At 35.7% G+C, this 19,434-nt stretch overlaps 1 protein-coding gene across 5 annotated transcripts in view; it reads right to left on the reverse strand.

Moving 5' to 3' along the window:
* RRAGB (Ras related GTP binding B) overlaps window positions 1-18,953 on the reverse strand; it is a 32,209-nt gene extending 13,256 nt beyond the window's left edge. For 2 of the 5 annotated variants that reach the window (XM_037512341.2, XM_037512339.2), the window contains exons 1-6: window positions 18,250-18,953; window positions 17,343-17,376; window positions 14,996-15,095; window positions 10,701-10,784; window positions 8,701-8,767; window positions 6,244-6,466 (exon numbers count right to left, since the gene is read on the reverse strand). In XM_037512341.2, coding sequence (XP_037368238.1) covers window positions 6,244-6,466; window positions 8,701-8,767; window positions 10,701-10,784; window positions 14,996-15,095; window positions 17,343-17,376; window positions 18,250-18,341 — 600 coding nt within the window. In that variant the 5' untranslated portion in view covers window positions 18,342-18,953. The other 3 variants (XM_037512342.2, XM_054695705.1, XM_037512340.2) reach the window with 3 other exon arrangements.
* Window positions 18,954-19,434: the final 481 nt, after the last annotated feature.

Raw genomic sequence — 19,434 nt, forward strand, 5'->3', positions numbered from 1 at the left:
AAGTCCTCAAAAGAATCCTAGCAAACTGAATACAGCAAATATTAAGAGAATCTTTCAACATGATCAAGCAGGTTTCATTCCAGGGATGCAAGACTGATTCTACATAAATCAATCAATGCCATTAACTAGATCACAACAAAAATACAAAAAAACGCACAATCATTTAAATAAATGCCAAAAAAGTATTCCACAAGATAATATCCATTTATGATTAAAAAATACTCAATAAGGGTCTCTCCTGGTGGCTCCAGCAGTTGAGCGCTGGGCTGCGAAGCTGCCCACAGCCTCTGCAGCTCTGGTTCGATCCCCGGCCACCAGCGAGGGTCACACATGGCGTGCAGACCTCTCCTGCTGGGCCCACTGCTCCCCTCAGCAGTGTATTTCGTCAGTCTGCCTGTTCGGTTCCCCTCTCTGGCTCTGGTGAATTCTCTCACCCTCCTCTCTCACCTTCTGACTGTACCCAGTGCTTGTATAAATAAATAAATAAATCTTTAAAAACAATACTCAATAAAATGGCAGTAAAAGGATGCTATCCAAACATAATAAAAGCCATATACAAGCCTACAGCCAAAAACATACTCAGTGGTAAAAAAAACTGCAAACATATCTCTCAGGTAGGAAAAAGGCAAGGATGTCTACAGCCATCATTACAGTTCAACACAGTATTGGAAGTCCTACCTGGAGCAATTAGGCAAGAAAAAGACATAAAATGAATCTGAATTGTAAAAGAACAATTGAAATTGTTGCTATTTGCAGATATATAATATACCTATAGAGCCCAAAGAACTCTTCCAAAAAACTATTAGAAATAGAAATACTAAAGTGGCAGAAGACATAATCCATACACAAAAGTCAGTTGCATTTATATGCCCAATGTATCAAAGGAAATGGACATTTTTAATAATAATACCATTAACAATTGCATCACAAAGAATGAAATACTTGGGAACAAATTTAACAGAGGGAAATGGCCTATACAATGAAAACTATGAAACTCTGACAAAGGAAATGAAAAAAAGAGACAAAGAAATGGAAAGATAATCTGTGTTCATGTATAGGAAGAATAAGCATTGTTAAAATAACCATATTACTTAAAGCATTTATATTCAATGTAATACCTATCAATGGTATAAAATACTCCCAGTGACTTTTTTTTCAAGGAACTAGAACAATTATACAATTTATATGGACTAAAAAGGTACCAAATAGCCAAATTCACTCTGAGAAAAGAAGCTAAATGGAGCCATCATACACCTTGACTTCCAACTATACTATACAGCAACAGTAATCAAAACAGTATGGCATTGAAACAGAAAACAGAAACACAGACCAATGGAACTGAACACACAGCCCAAAGAAAATCCCTCAAAAATATGGTCAGCTATTTTTTTTAGAAGATCAATAAAGAAGCATGACCATGCAATGGAGAAAGGAAATTCTCTTTAATAAATAGTGCTGGGAAACATGGAGAAACACATGCAAAATAATGTTAACTATTATAGATCCATACTTAAGTCCACACACACAAAAATTCAAAATGGATCAAATATTTGGATATAAGATCTGAAAACACCCATGCTGCTGCAAAAGTCACGAGCTAAAGAATACGTTCAAATTGCAATACAGGCATATGAAAATTTGTTCAACATCACTTAAGGGAAATACAAATCAAAACCACAATTTGATAGCATCTCACCCTTGTGAGAGTTGCCTTTATCAAAAAGAATAGAAACAACAAATTTTCCAAGGATATGGAGGAAAAGAAACTGTCATCCACTGTTGGTAGGAATGTAATTTGGTACAACTTCTATGGGAAATAGTATGGAGCGACCTTAAGAAAATAAAAATATATAGTGTTTTAAACCAATGTTACCATAATTTAAAAAAAAAATTAAAAAGAAAAATGGAAATCCCATGTGATTCAGCATTGCCTCTGCTAGGTATCTGCCAAAACTGTAATAAAACTGTAGTAAAAACTGTAGTAAAACTGTAGTAAACAGTAGTAAAACTGTAATACAAAAAGATTTATGTACTTCTATGCTCATATCACAACTTCCCTCAATTGTCAAGTCATGGAATAAACCTAAGTGGCCATTGAAAGGTGACTGGATAAAGAAATTGTGGAATACATACTCAATGCAACACTACTCATCTATTAAAAAAAAAAAAAAACAATGAAATAATGCCTTTTGGGACAAAATGGATGGACCTTGCTAAGCAAAATAAGCCAGAAAGTTAAAGACAGATATTGGATGGCTTCGTTTATCTGTGGAATATAAATACTCCCCTACCCTGCAAAAAAATAAAAATAATGCAAACTACAGCAAAGACAAATCTTATAGTTAATGAAAAATAAACTGGTTACCAGAGGGATCCAAGAGAAGTCAAGAGGGGATTTATGAAGTAATAGGGCACTGGCACCAGAGGTTTGATGGAGGGCGATTGAAGCATAAGAACATACATATGGAGGAGTAAAAATGTAACCCTAAAATCATATAGACAAATTTAATAAAATGAATAAACAAATTTTATTATTAACTTGGCTCGGCCATAGTAACTAGACATTTGGTGAAACACCAGTTTAAATATTGCTATGAAGGTATTTTTTAGATGAGATTAGTACTTAAGTCAGTAGACCTTGAATAAAGCAGATTCCCCTCCATAATGTGAATGAGATTTATGTAATCAGTATAAGACCTTAAGAGAAAAAGACTGCCATCCACCAGCATAAAGAAATCTACCTCCACACTTTCTTCCAACTCAAGATAAACATCAACTGTTTCCTGCCTGGGTCTTCAGTCTATCAGCCTCTCCTACAGATTTTGATTGTTAGCCTCTGCAATTTTATGAATCTATACCTGAAAACCAATTTCTTGATACATACAGATACACACACATATTCTTATTGGTTTTGTTTCTCTCAGAACTGTAACTAATATTTGCTTGAAACTGATATTTAGGAATGAATTTTTACTTTAAAACTCCCAAATCTAAATTTTTAATGAAAGTATACTTTTCTTAATTAATCTTAAAATCCCACAAAGAACATTAATATATCTTTGTGGATATTTATATAAGCAGTTACAAAACAATACAATAATCAGTATAAATTACAAATAATTAAAAATTCTATTGTTGAAATGCTCTAGTTTTTTTTTTTTTTGTGTGTGTGTGTGTAAATTGGGCCAATGAATAAATGAAGCAAAACAGAAAAAACAATAACAAAGTCCTTAACAATCTGAAAGCCCAAGCTACCTACAAGATGTTCTGCTGAATCAAAACAGACCCAATATTAATAAGGAATTAAAAAACAAGATACTCAAAAGCAGTTTTTTAGATTGAAATATGGAATAAAACCAAGTAGGTTTGAAAGTCAATAAGCTAGCCTAGACATCCAAAATAACCAAACACTGAAACACTAAATGCAATCCTGCAACTATGTTTGGGGTTAAGCATTCCTCATCACAACTATTATCAAAAAAGGGTATCCTTAGACTTCTTGTTTTCAAAAAAGGAACTATATTCTTTATCAACAGAACAGTCTAAAACTTCTTTACCCAGCCTTATCTTTGGAAATATAGGATCTAAACTTTCAGGTTAGACTTTAAAATCTAATTTTCTTTTTTTATATTGAGTAAACTAAAGTGAGATGATGTTTGTGATTTGCTGTTCATGTAATCTCAGAGCTATCTAGGAGTTTATCTTTGCTATTTTATTTTCTCTAGTTTAAATTTGCATGTATTAACTCCCATGCTATGAAAGGAAAATATACCATGTTAGTGAAATTATGAGGAACTTTTAGCATTGTACCTAACACAGTGTAGTTGGCATCTGAACTGGTTCATACCAGTTTTCTAAATTAACCTAGTGATAGCTGCAGCCTTTCTTCATTTCACCCCTGGTGGTCAGTCTTTGCAGTAACTGCCTACTGTGATGGACAGTAAAACAGAAGCAGCACATATACTTAAAAATATGTAAAAGCTACTTAGTGATTCTACACATTCAGGTCACCTAAATCGGAAAATTGTGAAATGAATATATTTTCTTTCTCCTAGCCAAAGAAAATTTAATAGTGTTTTTAAAAACAAATGATAGGCACACTATCTTAACTCAAAATGGATTAAAGACTTGAATTTAAGACCTGAAACCATAAAACTCATAGAAGAAAATATAGGTGGTTGACAGCAGTCCTGTGATGGTTTTGGATCTGACTATAAAAGCAAAGGCAACAAAAGCAAAAATAAACAATTGGGGCTACATCAAACTAAAAAGTTCTGCACAGCAAAGGAAATCATTAACAAAGTGAAATGGTGACCTACAGAAAGGGAGAAAATATTTGAAAATCTTATATCTGAAAAGGGGTTAATATCTAAATATAAAAAAAATTCATATAACTCAGAAGGAAAAAAAAAACAATCAGATTGAAAAAAGGGCAGATGATATGAACACATTTTTTCAAAGAAACATACAGATGGAAAATAAAAACATAAAACAATGCTCAACATCACATATCAGGGAAATGCAAATCAAAACCACAATATCACCTGACACGAGACAGAGTGACTATTATTAAAAAGACAAAAAGTAACAAGTGTTGGTGAGGATATACAGAAAAGGGAATTCACGTGCACTGTTGTTGGGAATGTAAATTGGTGCAGCAACTATGGAAAACAGAATTGAGGTTCCTTAAAAAAATAGAATTAACTTATGACCTGGAAATTCTACTTCTGGGTATTTATCCAAAGAAAACATTCATTCAAAAAGATACGTGCATCCCCATGTTCCCTGAAGCATTATTTAAATAGCCAAGATATAGAAACAACTTAAGTGTCTCTGAATGAAAATGAATGAAGAATTTGTATTATATGTGTAGCTTAACAATGTCTCAGTCAATGACAGACCACATAAATTATGGTGATTCCTAAAGTTTATACCATGTACCCTAGGTGTGTAATAGGTCATATCACTGAGGTTTGTATAATTACTGCCATGTTCACAGAATGATGAAATCAGTGAAGGACACATTTCTCAGAATGTGTCCCTGTTGTTAAGTAATGCATTACTGTATACACAATGGAATACTATTCAGTCATAAAAAGGAACAAAATATTACCATTTGCAACATGGATGGAAAATGATGGCATTATGCTTAAGTGAAATAAGTCAGAGAAAGATAAATACTATATCATCTCACTTATATGTGTAATCTATAAAAACAAAAACAAAACCTTAGATACAGAGGCAGGGATGGGGGTTGAAGAAATGGGTAAAGGATGTTATAAGGTACAAACTTCAAGTTATGTATGTCATGAGGATATAATGCACAACATGGTGACTATAGTTAATAATACCATATTGCATATTTTACTGTTGCTATGAGACCTTAAATGTCCTCATCACATGAAAAAAATTCTAACTATGTATGACGATGGATGTTAACTATTGTGATCATTTTATAGTATATATAAATATTGAATCATTATACTGTACACCTGAAATTGTTTTATATCAATTACACTCCAATAAAAATGCATACATACATACACACAAACAGAAATAAACTGAAATAAAGTAGTTTAATCAAGGATTGACCTAAACAGATCTACTGAGAACAGGGGAAGAAATAGATTCACTTCCAATAGACTTCTTTTACCTAACAATAAATTCCCTCTGCATAGCACATTTTGGTTTTGTGTAAGTTAAAACATGTTTCCAATAGAGACTGGCTTTCATTCTTTGTAATGATAGCAGTAACTGCTAGGATTTCTTCTTTAAAGTATATTTTCATTTTTGTTAACAGAAATGGTCTACTCCATCTCTCAGAGATGATAATACAGGCTCCATTGCGGGGGAAATTACCTTCTTTGAAACTTTACTTCACATGTTGATAAATATTATGATTGCCCAATGGAAATGAATAAAACTAAAATTACTAAAAGTATACTTCAAAATTTTAGCAATCATAATTGTGCAAATATTTACAACTAAAATGACATCACTAGTAAAATAGAGTGACATTTATTGTTTCAGGAAACTACTGTGATGTTTCACTGAACTTCAAATGGAGACAAAATGCTTGAAGGAAAATCTCAAGATGTAAGTAAGCAAGTTACCTGGAAGATAAAATAAAGATTCTTAATTAAAAAAAAAAATGACAGAAGTCTATTTTGAAAGCTTATGCTGAGAATTTTTTCCTGAAAAAAGAATGGTATAAAAACCATTTGATCAAGCACCCTTTCTTACCAGGTCCCGTTGATCCTCCTGTACCAGATCCATTTTGTGCACCAAGCAAAAGATTTTGGCATCTGGAGAGTTCTGCAGAATGGCCTCTAGGCATGATTGGTAATAATGCATGTCCTTTTCCAGTTCCCGGCTTTCCACATCAAAGACATAAATCAGAACCTCCACATTTCGGAAGATGTTGTCCCGTTGGCTAGTGAAATAATTTTCCATGAAGGTGTCCTGTCTAGCAGGAAAAAAATCTAGGTAATAAGCAAGTCCTCAGTTTAGTCACTCCTACTTAAGTTCTATTTGTGTTAGCCTAATCAATACAAATGATAATATTAAGGCTTTAAAGTAAAAATAGCAAATGAGTCTCACCTTACCTTTTCATTTCTTAAGCTGTACCTTAAGCTGCACCACCCTTTGCCCCACTCGTGTTTCAAATATACTTACCTCAGTTCTTGTGGCCCATGGTCTATCCACCTAGGGGCCTTCACACATGCTATTCACTGTTTCACATATTATCCCCCTACCTCTACAACTAATTAATTCCTACTTTGCTTTTTAGAATTCAGTTCAATCTATACATCTTCATAAAAACCATCCCTGACCTCTCTGACTTGTATAAATCCAGTCATCATAGTCATCATACTAATACTTTATTCTTATTTTCAATTTACTACAAGTGTGATGTTACATGTGTTTACATAAGGTTTTAATTAATGGCATTTACTTCCCAAGACATCAAGTTCCACAAGGCAAGGACAATGTCTGTTACTGTTTGCTATTATTTTCCAACTTTCATTTAGTACAGAATCTAGGTGCTTAATGAATATGAAAATGACTCCAAGATAACTTTTTAGCAGTGTTATTCTTTGCTTCTTAGATTGTGGGTGCTTCTCTATTACCAGCTGCCTAGCAGATATCAGCACAGTTTTATTATGAAAAAAAAAATCAACCTAGCTTCCAGTCCTACACTTTGCTATTCATTAGCTGTGTGGACTTGGGAGATTCATCTCACTGCAGTTCAGTTCTCTTATCTGTAGAGAATGAAGATAACATCTTATTGCCTAAAAGCAAAGGATTTAGACTATTCTCTTGGCACAGATTACAGAATTAGAAATAATAATAATGAAAAGAACTCATACTTAGAGAACTGCTAGGTGGTATTAAGTGATACATCTACTAATAGTAATGGAGTCATTCTTTTTACAGACTATTTGGCTATTATGTTGTTCTTTGAACAAATACTCATAAAGCATCTACTCTATGATTGGCTTTATACTAGGAGCTGGGAAACAGTGAGCTAACAGTACCTTTACATTGTGAGGTGCTTGGTTATACATCTTTGTACATACATCTTGCTTGTCAAACAAACCTATGAGTTGGTATCATCATTATCCCTACTGTACAGTTGATGAAACTGTAGCTCAGAGCATAAATGATCTACCTAAGATAACACAGCTAACAGAAGAGAAATGCAAATCCCAATCTAACTCCAGAACGTAGGTTCCTAGCCACTGTACACTACATACTGCTGCTTCAGCAAAAAGATGCAAATGGCCATAGGGTACAGAACAACACTTCATACAAGCACAGTGGGTGTGTATTTGTCAGGAGATATTTCAGAAGTGCCTTGACCATGAGAGGGAAAACTGTCACTTACTCCAACAGTGAGTAACTTGACTCTAGAATATGTGCTCAGGTCTGATCTACAGTGTTTAGACTGCCTGGGATTAATTAAGGAAATAACAAAGAATGAATGAAGTGGCATGGTGTGATGACTAAGAGCTTGGCACTGATATAAGGCCACTTCAGATAGAAACATTCACCTTCAAAAGGGTAAAATATATCCCATACTACCAATAACTAGATACAGCTTGTGGCATACTATTTAAACATGTCACAAAGGGAGAACATTTTCACAATTGCATAAAAGCCACAGGTCTTCATTAAATCAAGTGTTGATTCTGGAGAGAGAGGGGAAGGGAGAAGGGAAAGAAGAAGAACAAAACTGGGAGGAAGCACAAGGATCTATGGGGTGGACTATAGGTTCTTTGGTGGTGGGTGCACTATGGTAACATCATTCTTATAATGCAAACAACAATGTAAACCAATAATAATGCAATAAAAATGTTTGAAAAAATAACGTTTTTATCATCTTGTTAATTTCCACACCCCAAAATATTCTACTTCTATTTATTAATTGAGAGATAATGTAATGGTGTCTGACAAGCTAAAATTAAACATTCAACTAAAGTGATACCTTTAAGTAAGAATATTTAGTATATGATTTCTTCATGGAGCATGTTGATATTAAAATTTCTGATGAAGTAAAAGTGCCAATTCTGAGGTAATTTCTATCTAATAAATCTATTAAAAATGAGAGATACTACAGGTGTATGCTCTGTACTGATTATATTAGATTCCATGATTATTGTCACTGACCTCACAAACAAGTAAGTAGATGGTACTTACCCACCACAGTCCCACAGGTTCAATACCAGGTTTCCCAGAAATCGAACATGAGAATGTTCTACATCAACTAGAAAACAAATGTGACAAATCTAATAATTGTAACATGGAAGGTGAAAATCAAAACAAGCAAAGCACTGCCCCATGGAATTCAGGCCCAAAGTGGAGTGAAATGCTCAAAGCCACAAGAAGAAGGTGATTTTTAGCTTAGTAGTATGGTTTAGTGGCAAGGTAGGCACCTGAACTACCCTTAGCTACAGAACTGGCTCTCATGTAAGTCATTTTACTTTTTAGTAGTTTAGTGGTTAAACCAAAACAATCTCCAATTATAATGTTAAACTTTCAACATGTAAAACAGACCTATATCATTTAAGAGCTCTTCCCTGACCTAGTTACCAACACCATCCGCAAAAAAAAAAAAAAAAAAAAAAAAAAATTAAACAGCAAAAACCAGACACAAAACAAACACAAGATATAACCAAACTCATTCCCTCTATTGATTTCCTTATTTTGGTTAATGACCCTACCATTTTCCCTTTTATTTTGGAGGAGGGTCATTTTTGTCCTCCTCTGTTCACATTTAATTCATTCTTTTTTTTTTTTTTTTGTAATCTTTCTGAAGTCACTCCTTGTTTTACAGCCTGCCATTAAGAAAGGTCCTTACCTTTTCAAGCCTATTCAACTACTGTATCTCCACTACCTACCCCAGGAGTCTTACCAGCTTTACTTCATCCTATAGGCTCTTGCTAAGTTCATCTTCTTAACACTTTGAACATGTCACTCCCCATTCAAAAAACTATCAATGGCTCCTCCATGGCTATTGGGAGCACAGGGGGCGGGATGACTATTCAAGGTCCTTCACTATTTGGCTTCCAATCTATTATTATATTCCCCAATAATTCACGTTAATAAAGCCTTTTGCTCCAGTCCAATTTGGCTTATTCATAGTCGTCCCAAGTCCCACAACCCCTACATCCCACAAGATACCTTACATCAGGGGTCGCAAACTTGCTAAGAGGGGCCAGGCCAGTAAATGTATACTTGAGCAAAGTCGATCAAGTGTAGAGAGTAAATATCCACCCAAGGGGATGGAGTGGGTGGTAATTACTCAGCTCTAGTTATTTGTTATGTAGGAATGTAGGCTCAAGATTTAATAGAACTTTACATTTTTCAAACGTAAGTGGGAAATCTACATTTTAATGGAAACTTACATATTAATAACCAATTCAAATTTTTCTAAAACAGTGTATAGGCCAAACAAAACACATCTGTAGGTCTTATCTAGCATACAGGCTGCCTGTTTGCGACCTCTGCCTTACACTTTGCCTCCCCACCCTATATCTTGTCTACTCTGTCCATCTGCCTAGTAAATCCTCCCCACCTTTCTTTCAAAGTTAGATTCTGCTTTTAAGACACAGTTTAAATCCCACCTCCTCTAAAAGCCCTACCTAGCCACCCCCACTTAGCGCTGTCACACCCTCTGAATTTATTCAAACATTTATTAAGCATCTACTCTCTGCCAGGCACTAAAAATCACAAAGCAGAACAATGAAAATTTTTGTCCAGGAAATTTCTCAAAGTCTAGCAATTTAACATCTTTACAATTTATGTGACAGTCAAACCAACAACACAGTGGTGTTTATTCTATGACCATCTCAAAGCTGTTACTTTAACTGATTGCTATTTAACTTTTATACAATATTAGCTTTTCATAAACCAGCTAAACATTTTGTAAAAAACCATGGACATCGGAGTCAAACATCTTACTTCAAATACCAGCCCTATCTTTCTGTGTGACCTTGTACAAGGCACTTAATCTCTCAATATTAGCTCTCTCTTGTATTAAAAACAAGGTGTGATGGAGGGCATATTATTGACCTCACAGGATTACTGTAAGGGTTAAAGAAGCTATTATACATAAAGTGCCTGGCACATAGTAGGTGCACAAACTACTTCCCTTTCCCCTTTACTTCCCCCTCCTTGGAAAAGGAATCATATCTTACATGTTTTTGTATTTCCAACAGAGTCTACGAGAGAGTAGGTGCTCAAACTGCTATTAATTTGAAGACTATGTAAACGGTCTAGTACTAAAAAAAAAAATGGAAAGAAGTACTACTGAGAAAAGGAAAGACAATAACAAAAGAAGTGACAGGATTCAGTGACTCTTTAGATATGGATTACATCAGATAGAAATCTGATCTCTACTCCCATATCATAGAAATTGTTCTTATCTAGTGACCAATGGTGCCATTACCAATTCCAGTGGATGTTTTAGTCCTTGTTTTAATTTTGCAACATTACACTGTTGACAAATTTCTTCAAAATTTCTCTTCTCTTGGCTCTAATATCGTACCTAAAATCTCTCTGGCAGATCTTCCTTTACAGCCCCTATTCTTCTTTCTGTCCCTCCAATGTTGAAATTATTTGGCATTTGATCCTTGGCTACCTACTCTTCTATGTATTATTCTCCCAGGCAAGATAATTTATTAATATTGTTTTATTTACCATGTGTATACTGATAACTCATTAATATATATTTCTAATACAGATTTCTCTCCTTTTCTGGACCAGATATTGGACATTACCCCTTCAATAAACTACAAGTATCCCTAATTTAATGTATACAAAATAACTAACTCATCATCTCCCCTTAAAATCTCCCCATTCTTCCACAAAATCTATTCCTCTTTTTGTCTTCACCATCTCATTGAATTTGACCAGTTACTTAAGTCTAAACCTTAGCTTCATCCTTGAGTTAACTCCTTCATTCTCCTCTCCCCCAAAATCTACTGGCAAGTCCTATCGATTCTACCTCTAAAGTATATCCTAAATCCATATACTTCTCACCATATCCACTACCACCACCCTAGTTAAGTCTCCAAGTTAAGTCTCCATTACCACTTATCTGGTCTACTAAAATAGTTTCCAAATTTCCCGTTTCTACCTTTGCCAAACTCCACTCTATTCTCCACATTATAGACATAACAATCTCTTCAAAATGCAGATTTTATTCCACTGTTCCTTAAGAAGGCATGTCTTATACATGTACATCTGTATGCTTCTGGACAAAAAAAATGTCAGAAGGATAACCTCAAACTACTAATGGTAGTTGTTTCCAGAAAATAGGACTGAAAATGAAGGAAGGGACTTTGATACTTATGTAATGTTTGAATTCTTCACAAGTATTACTTTTGTAATTAAAACTGAAAATTAAAAATAATAAAATCTGATCATGTTATTTTTCTGTTTAAAACTCTCTAGGGGCTACCCTCCATCTTCAGTTCAAACTACCTATAGTTTGGCATATAAACATGGTTTATAAGGCATTTTATAATCTGAGCCCTACTTTCCACCTCCTTCTTGAGTCTCATGTTTCCTCTATGGTCCTCTGCCTTTCCTTCTCTTCCTGTCCTGCAGTCATATGAACAACTGAAAGGAACCAAGAACAGAGCTTTGGGAACTCACATACATTTATGGGGCAGAAAGAAGAAAACATTTCTTTTTTAAAGAGGGAGGGCTGTTAAAGATAAAGGAAGGAAATCAGAGTACTCAAACATTAAATAATAGCCAAGAGAACCGAGAATTTTGAGAAGGTAGGAAATCTTTTGTTCCTCAACAGTGCTTGAGACTAAACATACTTCATAATATTATTTGTTGTGACACATTTACTATTTCAACAAACACATTTTAACAGTCACCTAATAAATTAATAATACCATCATTCTGTATTCTTTGAATTTTCAAAACACAGTAAGTAGTCTCTGGACCTTTTTCAGCAGTGACTAGAAAAACACTAAAACATTAAGGTGATATAATATTTTGGAAGATGTACTCTCTTATTACTTTTAAAGAAAATCAGAAATTGCATACAAACAAATTGTAAATAAAAATCAATATATTCTATGTACCTTTAATTATTCTATGAAGTTTAGCAATAGAATCCAGACCTTTCTTCAGCAATGAGAAATCAGTTAATGATACACTAAAGCATTAAGACAAACAAACTTTAAAGTATACGTTTACTACTTTTGGGGACATATAGTAATTGCTAATAATGTATTATAAAGATCCTAACTGAACTATCTTTAAGGGCAAGTACCTGGTCTCATTCACAGTGTCTGGCCAGAGGAAGCTTTAGAAAAGCATTTGTTGAATAAATGGCCAGCTTTAATGTATAGGCTTTACATAATTTGCAACATTCTGCAACTTTTTAATGATATTGCTAGATTTCAAAACTATTTTAAGAAGCTTGAGAAGTTCTGAAATTTGGTTGCAAATTCACTTGGCTTAAGGTAGTAAATCAAATCAAATAAGCTAAAAACAAAAGTTAATTGGAAAATTAAGTCTTCAGCATAATGATTAGAGCAGGAGCACAGACTGACATTCTACTTCTAACACTTGCTAGTTGAATGAATTTCACTTCTAGGTCATATTTTCTTCATCTAGTAAAATGATGCTACTATGAAAACTAAAGTAAATAAACAGAAACATTAGTTTGCAGAAACATTAGTTTTCTCTAATCAACTAAAACCATATGACAGATTATTTAACTCGGAAGAATAGGACAAATATAAATCTAAAATTAAAATCTAGCAAATCAAGAGAGGAAGAAGTTTGGACAGGTACTTTCTAAAAGGAAGTCTCTCAAGGCATGGCATACAACCTTGCCTGGACCCAATTTATTGATGAATGTCTTAGATTGAAAACTAGAGAAGATGCAAAGTAAGGAAGGCTAGTTAACATATCAGAGGAGAGAATAAGCAGCTAACATGAAAATAGAATCCAACCCCTTTTCTACAGATAAGGAAACCGAGGCCCATTGAAATAGTGACTTTGTAGTTATCAAACACTAGGTACAGTAACACATTATGGGCTAAAATAAAACAAAATTATTTAATAGGTTCAAAATATTAATTTTACAAGAATCAGAAGGTATTTTAATAATGATATATCTGAAAAGGAATAAGGTTGTTGTTGTTTTTAGTATAACTCAGTATAATCCACAAAAGAAGGTTTAGATTATGCTAACAGAAGTCTGATGCCCAAAACAAGAGATTTAATAGTCCTACTCTGCCATGATCAGACCACATCTGCATTCAAGTCTCAGTACTTGAGAAAAATGTAAACATGTTGAAACAAGTCTTTACAAGTGCTTCAAAATGATGTGAAAAGAAAAATAAATGGAGGAACTGGAAATGTGAAACTTAAGGAAGCTATGATTTGGGAGGCAGGGATGGTTAGGATAGACAGAGAAATTAATCACACTAAAATATTTCTAGAGGCTCAAAAGAAAGATAGGGGACCAGCTAAGAGAAATAAAAGGAAATAGACTTGTGATTCTGCTTAAGAAACAGCTTTCTAACCATTGAAGCCACCCCAATTATGAGAGTGTATACTATACTCCAAGCACTTTAAGAATAGAAATGTAGTTTCCTTTTTCTTTTGTATCCTAGGGTCTGGGACATAAGGTTTCAAAAATGTGAACTGTTTTTGAAACTAGAGTAAGATACTTTATGAAATAGTGGTTGTCTTGTTCCTAAAAGCATTCAAGATACTAGAAACCTAGCTCAGGAATCTTTGAAAGACACATAGGGCAACACTTTTGTTACCTAGAAGCCAAAGACCAAGAAAAGTCAGAAATACTGGATGCTGTACAATGAAATGGCTTTACAATTCACAGACAGAAAGTGTCTCCCAGGAGCACAGATCCACTGAACTGGCAGCCATATTAGCTTAGATCAAGAAACCAGATTTAATATTCAAATCATAAAAGGCAATGAAATATTTCTCAAGTCAGAGGTGGAACTCCAAAGACGACATCTATGTATATTCAGAAAGAGAGACAACAGAATGCAGATAAGGTGTTAACCTCCCACTCACAGCCCCAAACCACATCAATTTCCCTTTAATGAAGACTAGGACTAACTACTGCTTTTAAAAAATCTTAGATTTTATGGTTAGGTTTGCTAATATCTATCAATTAATTTTCCATTTATATAACACTAGTTAAAAACAAACACTTCCCCACAAAACAAATAAAAGGTTCCCTATACTTGTTTAGGAACAAGAAAAAAAAAAAAAGCTGGGCAAGGGCATTCCACTTGGTGAGCAACCTAGAAAGGAGAGAGCACGCAGTAGTAACTAAAATTAGGCCACACTCTCTGACAAGGAATGAAAACAGGGCAAACATGCTGCAAACAAATTTCTCAATCTCTGCATTCCCAATTTACTACAACCAAGTGTTATGCAGATTAATAGATAAGATCACCTGACTTTACAATAAGATAAAACATCTTACTTGTTGCACCAAGGCGACGAGTGTCTCTGGCAATATAATTTGCAAAGATAATAGACCTCATGCTGGTCTTACCAGACCCACTTTTGCCCATCAACAGCACCTAAGGACAAAGTGGGAAAGTTGTTAGAAATTCAGAGCAAACTAAGTCTAACTAAAAGGATCTATTTCCTCCTGTACTGTTTTACCAGCAGTACCAACAAACTTGTGTGGATATTTGTAACAAATTGGCTTTCCAACCAAAGTGAATGCAGATATCTAGAATTCCAGGTGCCAGGCATTTACCCATTCTGGGTCAGACATCCTCTTGGCCACTGAATCACAGTGACTGTGTTATGCTTTTAACATACAAAATCATATATTCAGAACTATGTTAGAGAAATACCGACGAGAGGAAACTGAACCTTGCTCTCACACAATCTAATGTGTCATGCACTAAACTACCTGGCAGCGGATTTCAGTATAATTCAAGGTTCCTTCTCCTGCTCAAGGTCACCCTTTCCACCTGTGCCCTTGATCTCATCCCTTCTACTTACCTTTGTGTTTTGTTCCATTAATTATTCTGTGTCTCCTTTTTCTTTTCAAAAGTGTTCCATACCATATAGGGTCAAGTCCTTAAGCTACAGGTAAGACTTCCTTTAATTGTGTGACCCTCCTGGCCTAGAACAACATAAAGTCCAGCCATACTGAACTCAAGAATTTGTAGCACCTTTGATTATGCCCTATCTTCAGGGAGTCCTACTCAATGTGTTTGTTTAATGCTGTACTGTCTGCAACTGACTTTGCAATCTCCTGTCTTCCTTTAGCTAAGCACCACTCATTCTTCAGGACTTGGTTCAGTAACCATCTCAAGAAGCTTCTCTGACTCTACTGTCCTACAATGGCTTAGGTGTGTCTCACCTCTGTCCTCCAATGGCATTTTTAGTGCATTGCAAAAACTGTAATGCACTTCAGGTATCCATTTTTTTTTTTTTTGGCCTATTCCTTACTAGACTCTGAGCTCTTGAGTGGCAGGGAGAGTTCCCTTTATATCTCCAGTGCCTAGCATATAAGAAGTGCTCAAATATGTTCCATAAGAATGAGCAATCTATCAAAACAAAGATTAAAAAAACCAAAAGTGATTTTAACAATGACAACTGTTTAATGGGAAAGGTACCCTTATAAAGGTGAATAGTTTTCTTGCCAATGCCAGCATTTAACGAAAACAAAAAAGGACCAAAGATGCTGCAGATTCTTGCAGTGATTAAGGAAACTTTTGAATTTTTTCAAAATTAAAATTTATTACATATAGTTCCAACTACCTTGCTTTTCAAATGAAGTAGATACATTTTCTATTTTCAATCCCAAGATATTTTATAAAAAATTCTAATTCCAAATAAAAGGAAGTTTAATGAAAGCATACTGATTTTAGCCTTAATTTAATCTAGTTATTTAGACAAATAACTTTATCTCAGTAAGGAATATAAACTAAAGTTGTCACAAAAAAGTTTTTATTTTTAATCATGTAATTTAGTTTAGACAGGTTTATGAAGAACACCCCCTTAGAGAAACGGAGTGATATAACTAAATCATTAGGTCAAGTTAAGGCTAAATATGGTGCATTTTATTCTTAATTTAAGAAATCTTTCCTCATTCGCTTATGAAAGACTTAACAAGATTGCTAGATGTTAATTTAAGTGTTCTACATACATGCATTTGCTCATTTAAACTGCGTAACAACCTTATGAGACAGGTAATATCATTATCACCATTTTACAAAGGAAGAAAGTGAAAACCCCAAAAGGTTGAGAAATTTGTTCCAGAGCTGTGCTCTTATTGATTCTGCCTAAACCCCAAGGTGAGGCCTTAGGTTGGCATAGGTAATCTTGAAGTACCATAAGAGCAACAAAAAGGAGGGAGTGTTCAATTCCATCTAGGAAACTCATGTAAGCTTTATAGTGATTAACATTTGAGTTGGGGTCATCATAAATGTGCAAGCAGAGGCCTGTTCAGTGTGTGTGTATGGCTTGCACAAAATGCAAGTTAATTTACAAATTTGAAGAAAACCAGATTTTGTATGGTTACTATAGGGAACACAGGTGAAGCAGATTGTTTAGTTATGGATAGATCTTTAAAGGATATCCTATGTGATGAAGTCTTTAGGATTTTATTCTATGAGCCTTGGGGGGAGAGGGTACAAAAAGTTTTAAGTATGTGAATAACCCAGTTGGATTTATATCGTAGAAAATGTAAATTTGCTAGCAAAGAAAGGGACAAAGGTCAGGAAGAACATGTAGAAGGTTGCTACCAACAAATTTTCTGATCTTCTTACCTTTACCTTCATTTTTTGGATGTACCTAACATGACTTACCTTTTTCTTCATAGCTGTATTTGGTAGCACCCACCTGCAGATGTAAACCAAAAGACAGTTTCCATGATCAAATTGCCTTAGAAAGTGGAGTTAAAGAAATAAACAAACATGGAGGTACACAAGAGCATGTTTACCACAATAGCAGAATATAGCTGTATGTGAAACCTCAATTGAGTAGAGGGCCTCATTTCAGTAAATTATAAAACTGGGTTTATTACCCCTACTCCCTAATTATGTGCTCAGGAGATAGCTACTAGAAAGATTTATTTAGAAATATATATATGTCACTAAGATTCAAGATACAATTTTTCATCACCTTAAAAAGTTTATCAAAGCAACATAATACAAGTGCTTTAATAAATTAAACAATATTTAAATGTTTCTATTTTTAAATTCAGTTAATTTTAAAAAATTGGAAGTATCTTTAGTCCTTCAGTTGTCCTTCCAAGTCATATTTCAGTCATAACATGCACAAAGTATATAAAAGTATCAAATTCAGGTACAAAAAATTAAAACAAGTGTCAAAATCAGGTACAAACTGGCACTGAAAACACACTCAAATCACTGATCTCTGCCTAGGAAAAGCCAAATCCCTTCCTGCCCTTCCCAGCATCAGCACAACGATGTCAAATCTCCTTTATATTGATAATTGAAAGCAACTCAACACTGTCTCGTCAATTAGAACACCCCTCACCCAGGACTGACCTGAAATTTGTCCCAAGGATTGTTTCGGTCCAATTACTAACCAGTCCTGCTCCAGTTTATCTTGTCGCCAAAAGCATGGTACCAATCAACCTTACTGGTAAGTTGAAGCAATTTATCATGGAGGGGAGGGGTGTTCTAATTCACAATTCACTTCAGTTAGAAGGCCCCACCTTACAAGTTTAAAATAATATCCATCACCCACCCTAGTGATCCTTCCGGTTCCCCTATGGGAGGATCCATTCTCGGCCCCATAGTCTCTTTCTCCATCTTTTTCTGAGAGTCAGATTCTTCCATTGTGCAACAAGTCCTTTCCAGTCCCTTCTAAATCTGCTGTACTCTTTCTCTGGTTTTCGGTTGTTGTTGTTTTTTTTTTTTTCCCTTTCTTTTTTTTTCGACGTTCCCCACTCAGCCGCTTATTCTCATCGACTGCGACTCTTAGGCCTGCTCTATTCTTGCCTTGCCTTCGCCTTTGTCCACTGGGGGGCTGCTTTCTCCAGTTACCTTTACTGCCTGTAACTTGGCCTCCAGGCACGGCTCAGCGGGCTAGCACAAAGGCGAAATGATTCGGTGGTGCAAATGAAAGATGGAGGATGAGAGGGAAAAGGGTGGGAGGGGGAGGGTCCTTTCGAGGGTGAGCCTCAGGCCCCAAGGTCTCCAAACCCAAAGGTGACTTCACCTGCAAAGAGTGAGAAAGGTGAAGGCGGAGATGGCAGAAAGAGCCGACCGGTGCTGTAGGTACTGAGCGTTGAACGCTCCACCTGCTCGTTGTTCCTGAGCCTTGACGCAGGAGAGAGTCCGCTAGCCGTGGCGGTTAAGACCTATCCGCCCGCCCTTCAGTAGCCCAGGTACCACACCACAGCCACCCGACTGCAGGCCAGGATCACATGGCACCGGCCGTAAAACCTATCACGTGACAGCTGCTACCCTAGAGGCGGGAGGGTTTGGAAGGATACCATAGAGACTGCTCCCAGAAAGACAGAGTGCCGCCTGTAGTTTGTCATGTGACCCTGACTCTATGCTGCAGTTCCTTAGGATTCTGGACACCCTGCTGGCGCTTTCCTTGTCGGTGGGCTTGGCTATAATGCCAGCCGCGGAGAATTAAAGGAGACGATTGCAATTTCAGTCCTAAAGAAAGCCCTTTTTATTCCTGTAACAGGGAGGTCCCCAGGATAGGGGGAGGTTCCAGGTTCCCTGCCCCACCCAAATGGAGGGTGGAGCTGAGCAGGGAGAGAAGAAGCTGCAGAGGGGACTGAGGAAGGAAGGAAGCAGGATGGAGAGCCAGAAGGAGACCTGGAGGAGGCACATGGAGCCTAGAGACACGTGAAGAAACTGCGCTTGTCTTTTGGTCGTGTATAGAATACGCAGGTTTGCGGGGTTTGGGCTGCCC

The sequence above is a fragment of the Talpa occidentalis genome, unplaced genomic scaffold (assembly GCF_014898055.3).
Source record: "Talpa occidentalis isolate TD23 unplaced genomic scaffold, MPIMG_talOcc4v2.1 talOcc4.15, whole genome shotgun sequence".
Lineage (NCBI taxonomy): Eukaryota > Metazoa > Chordata > Mammalia > Eulipotyphla > Talpidae > Talpa > Talpa occidentalis.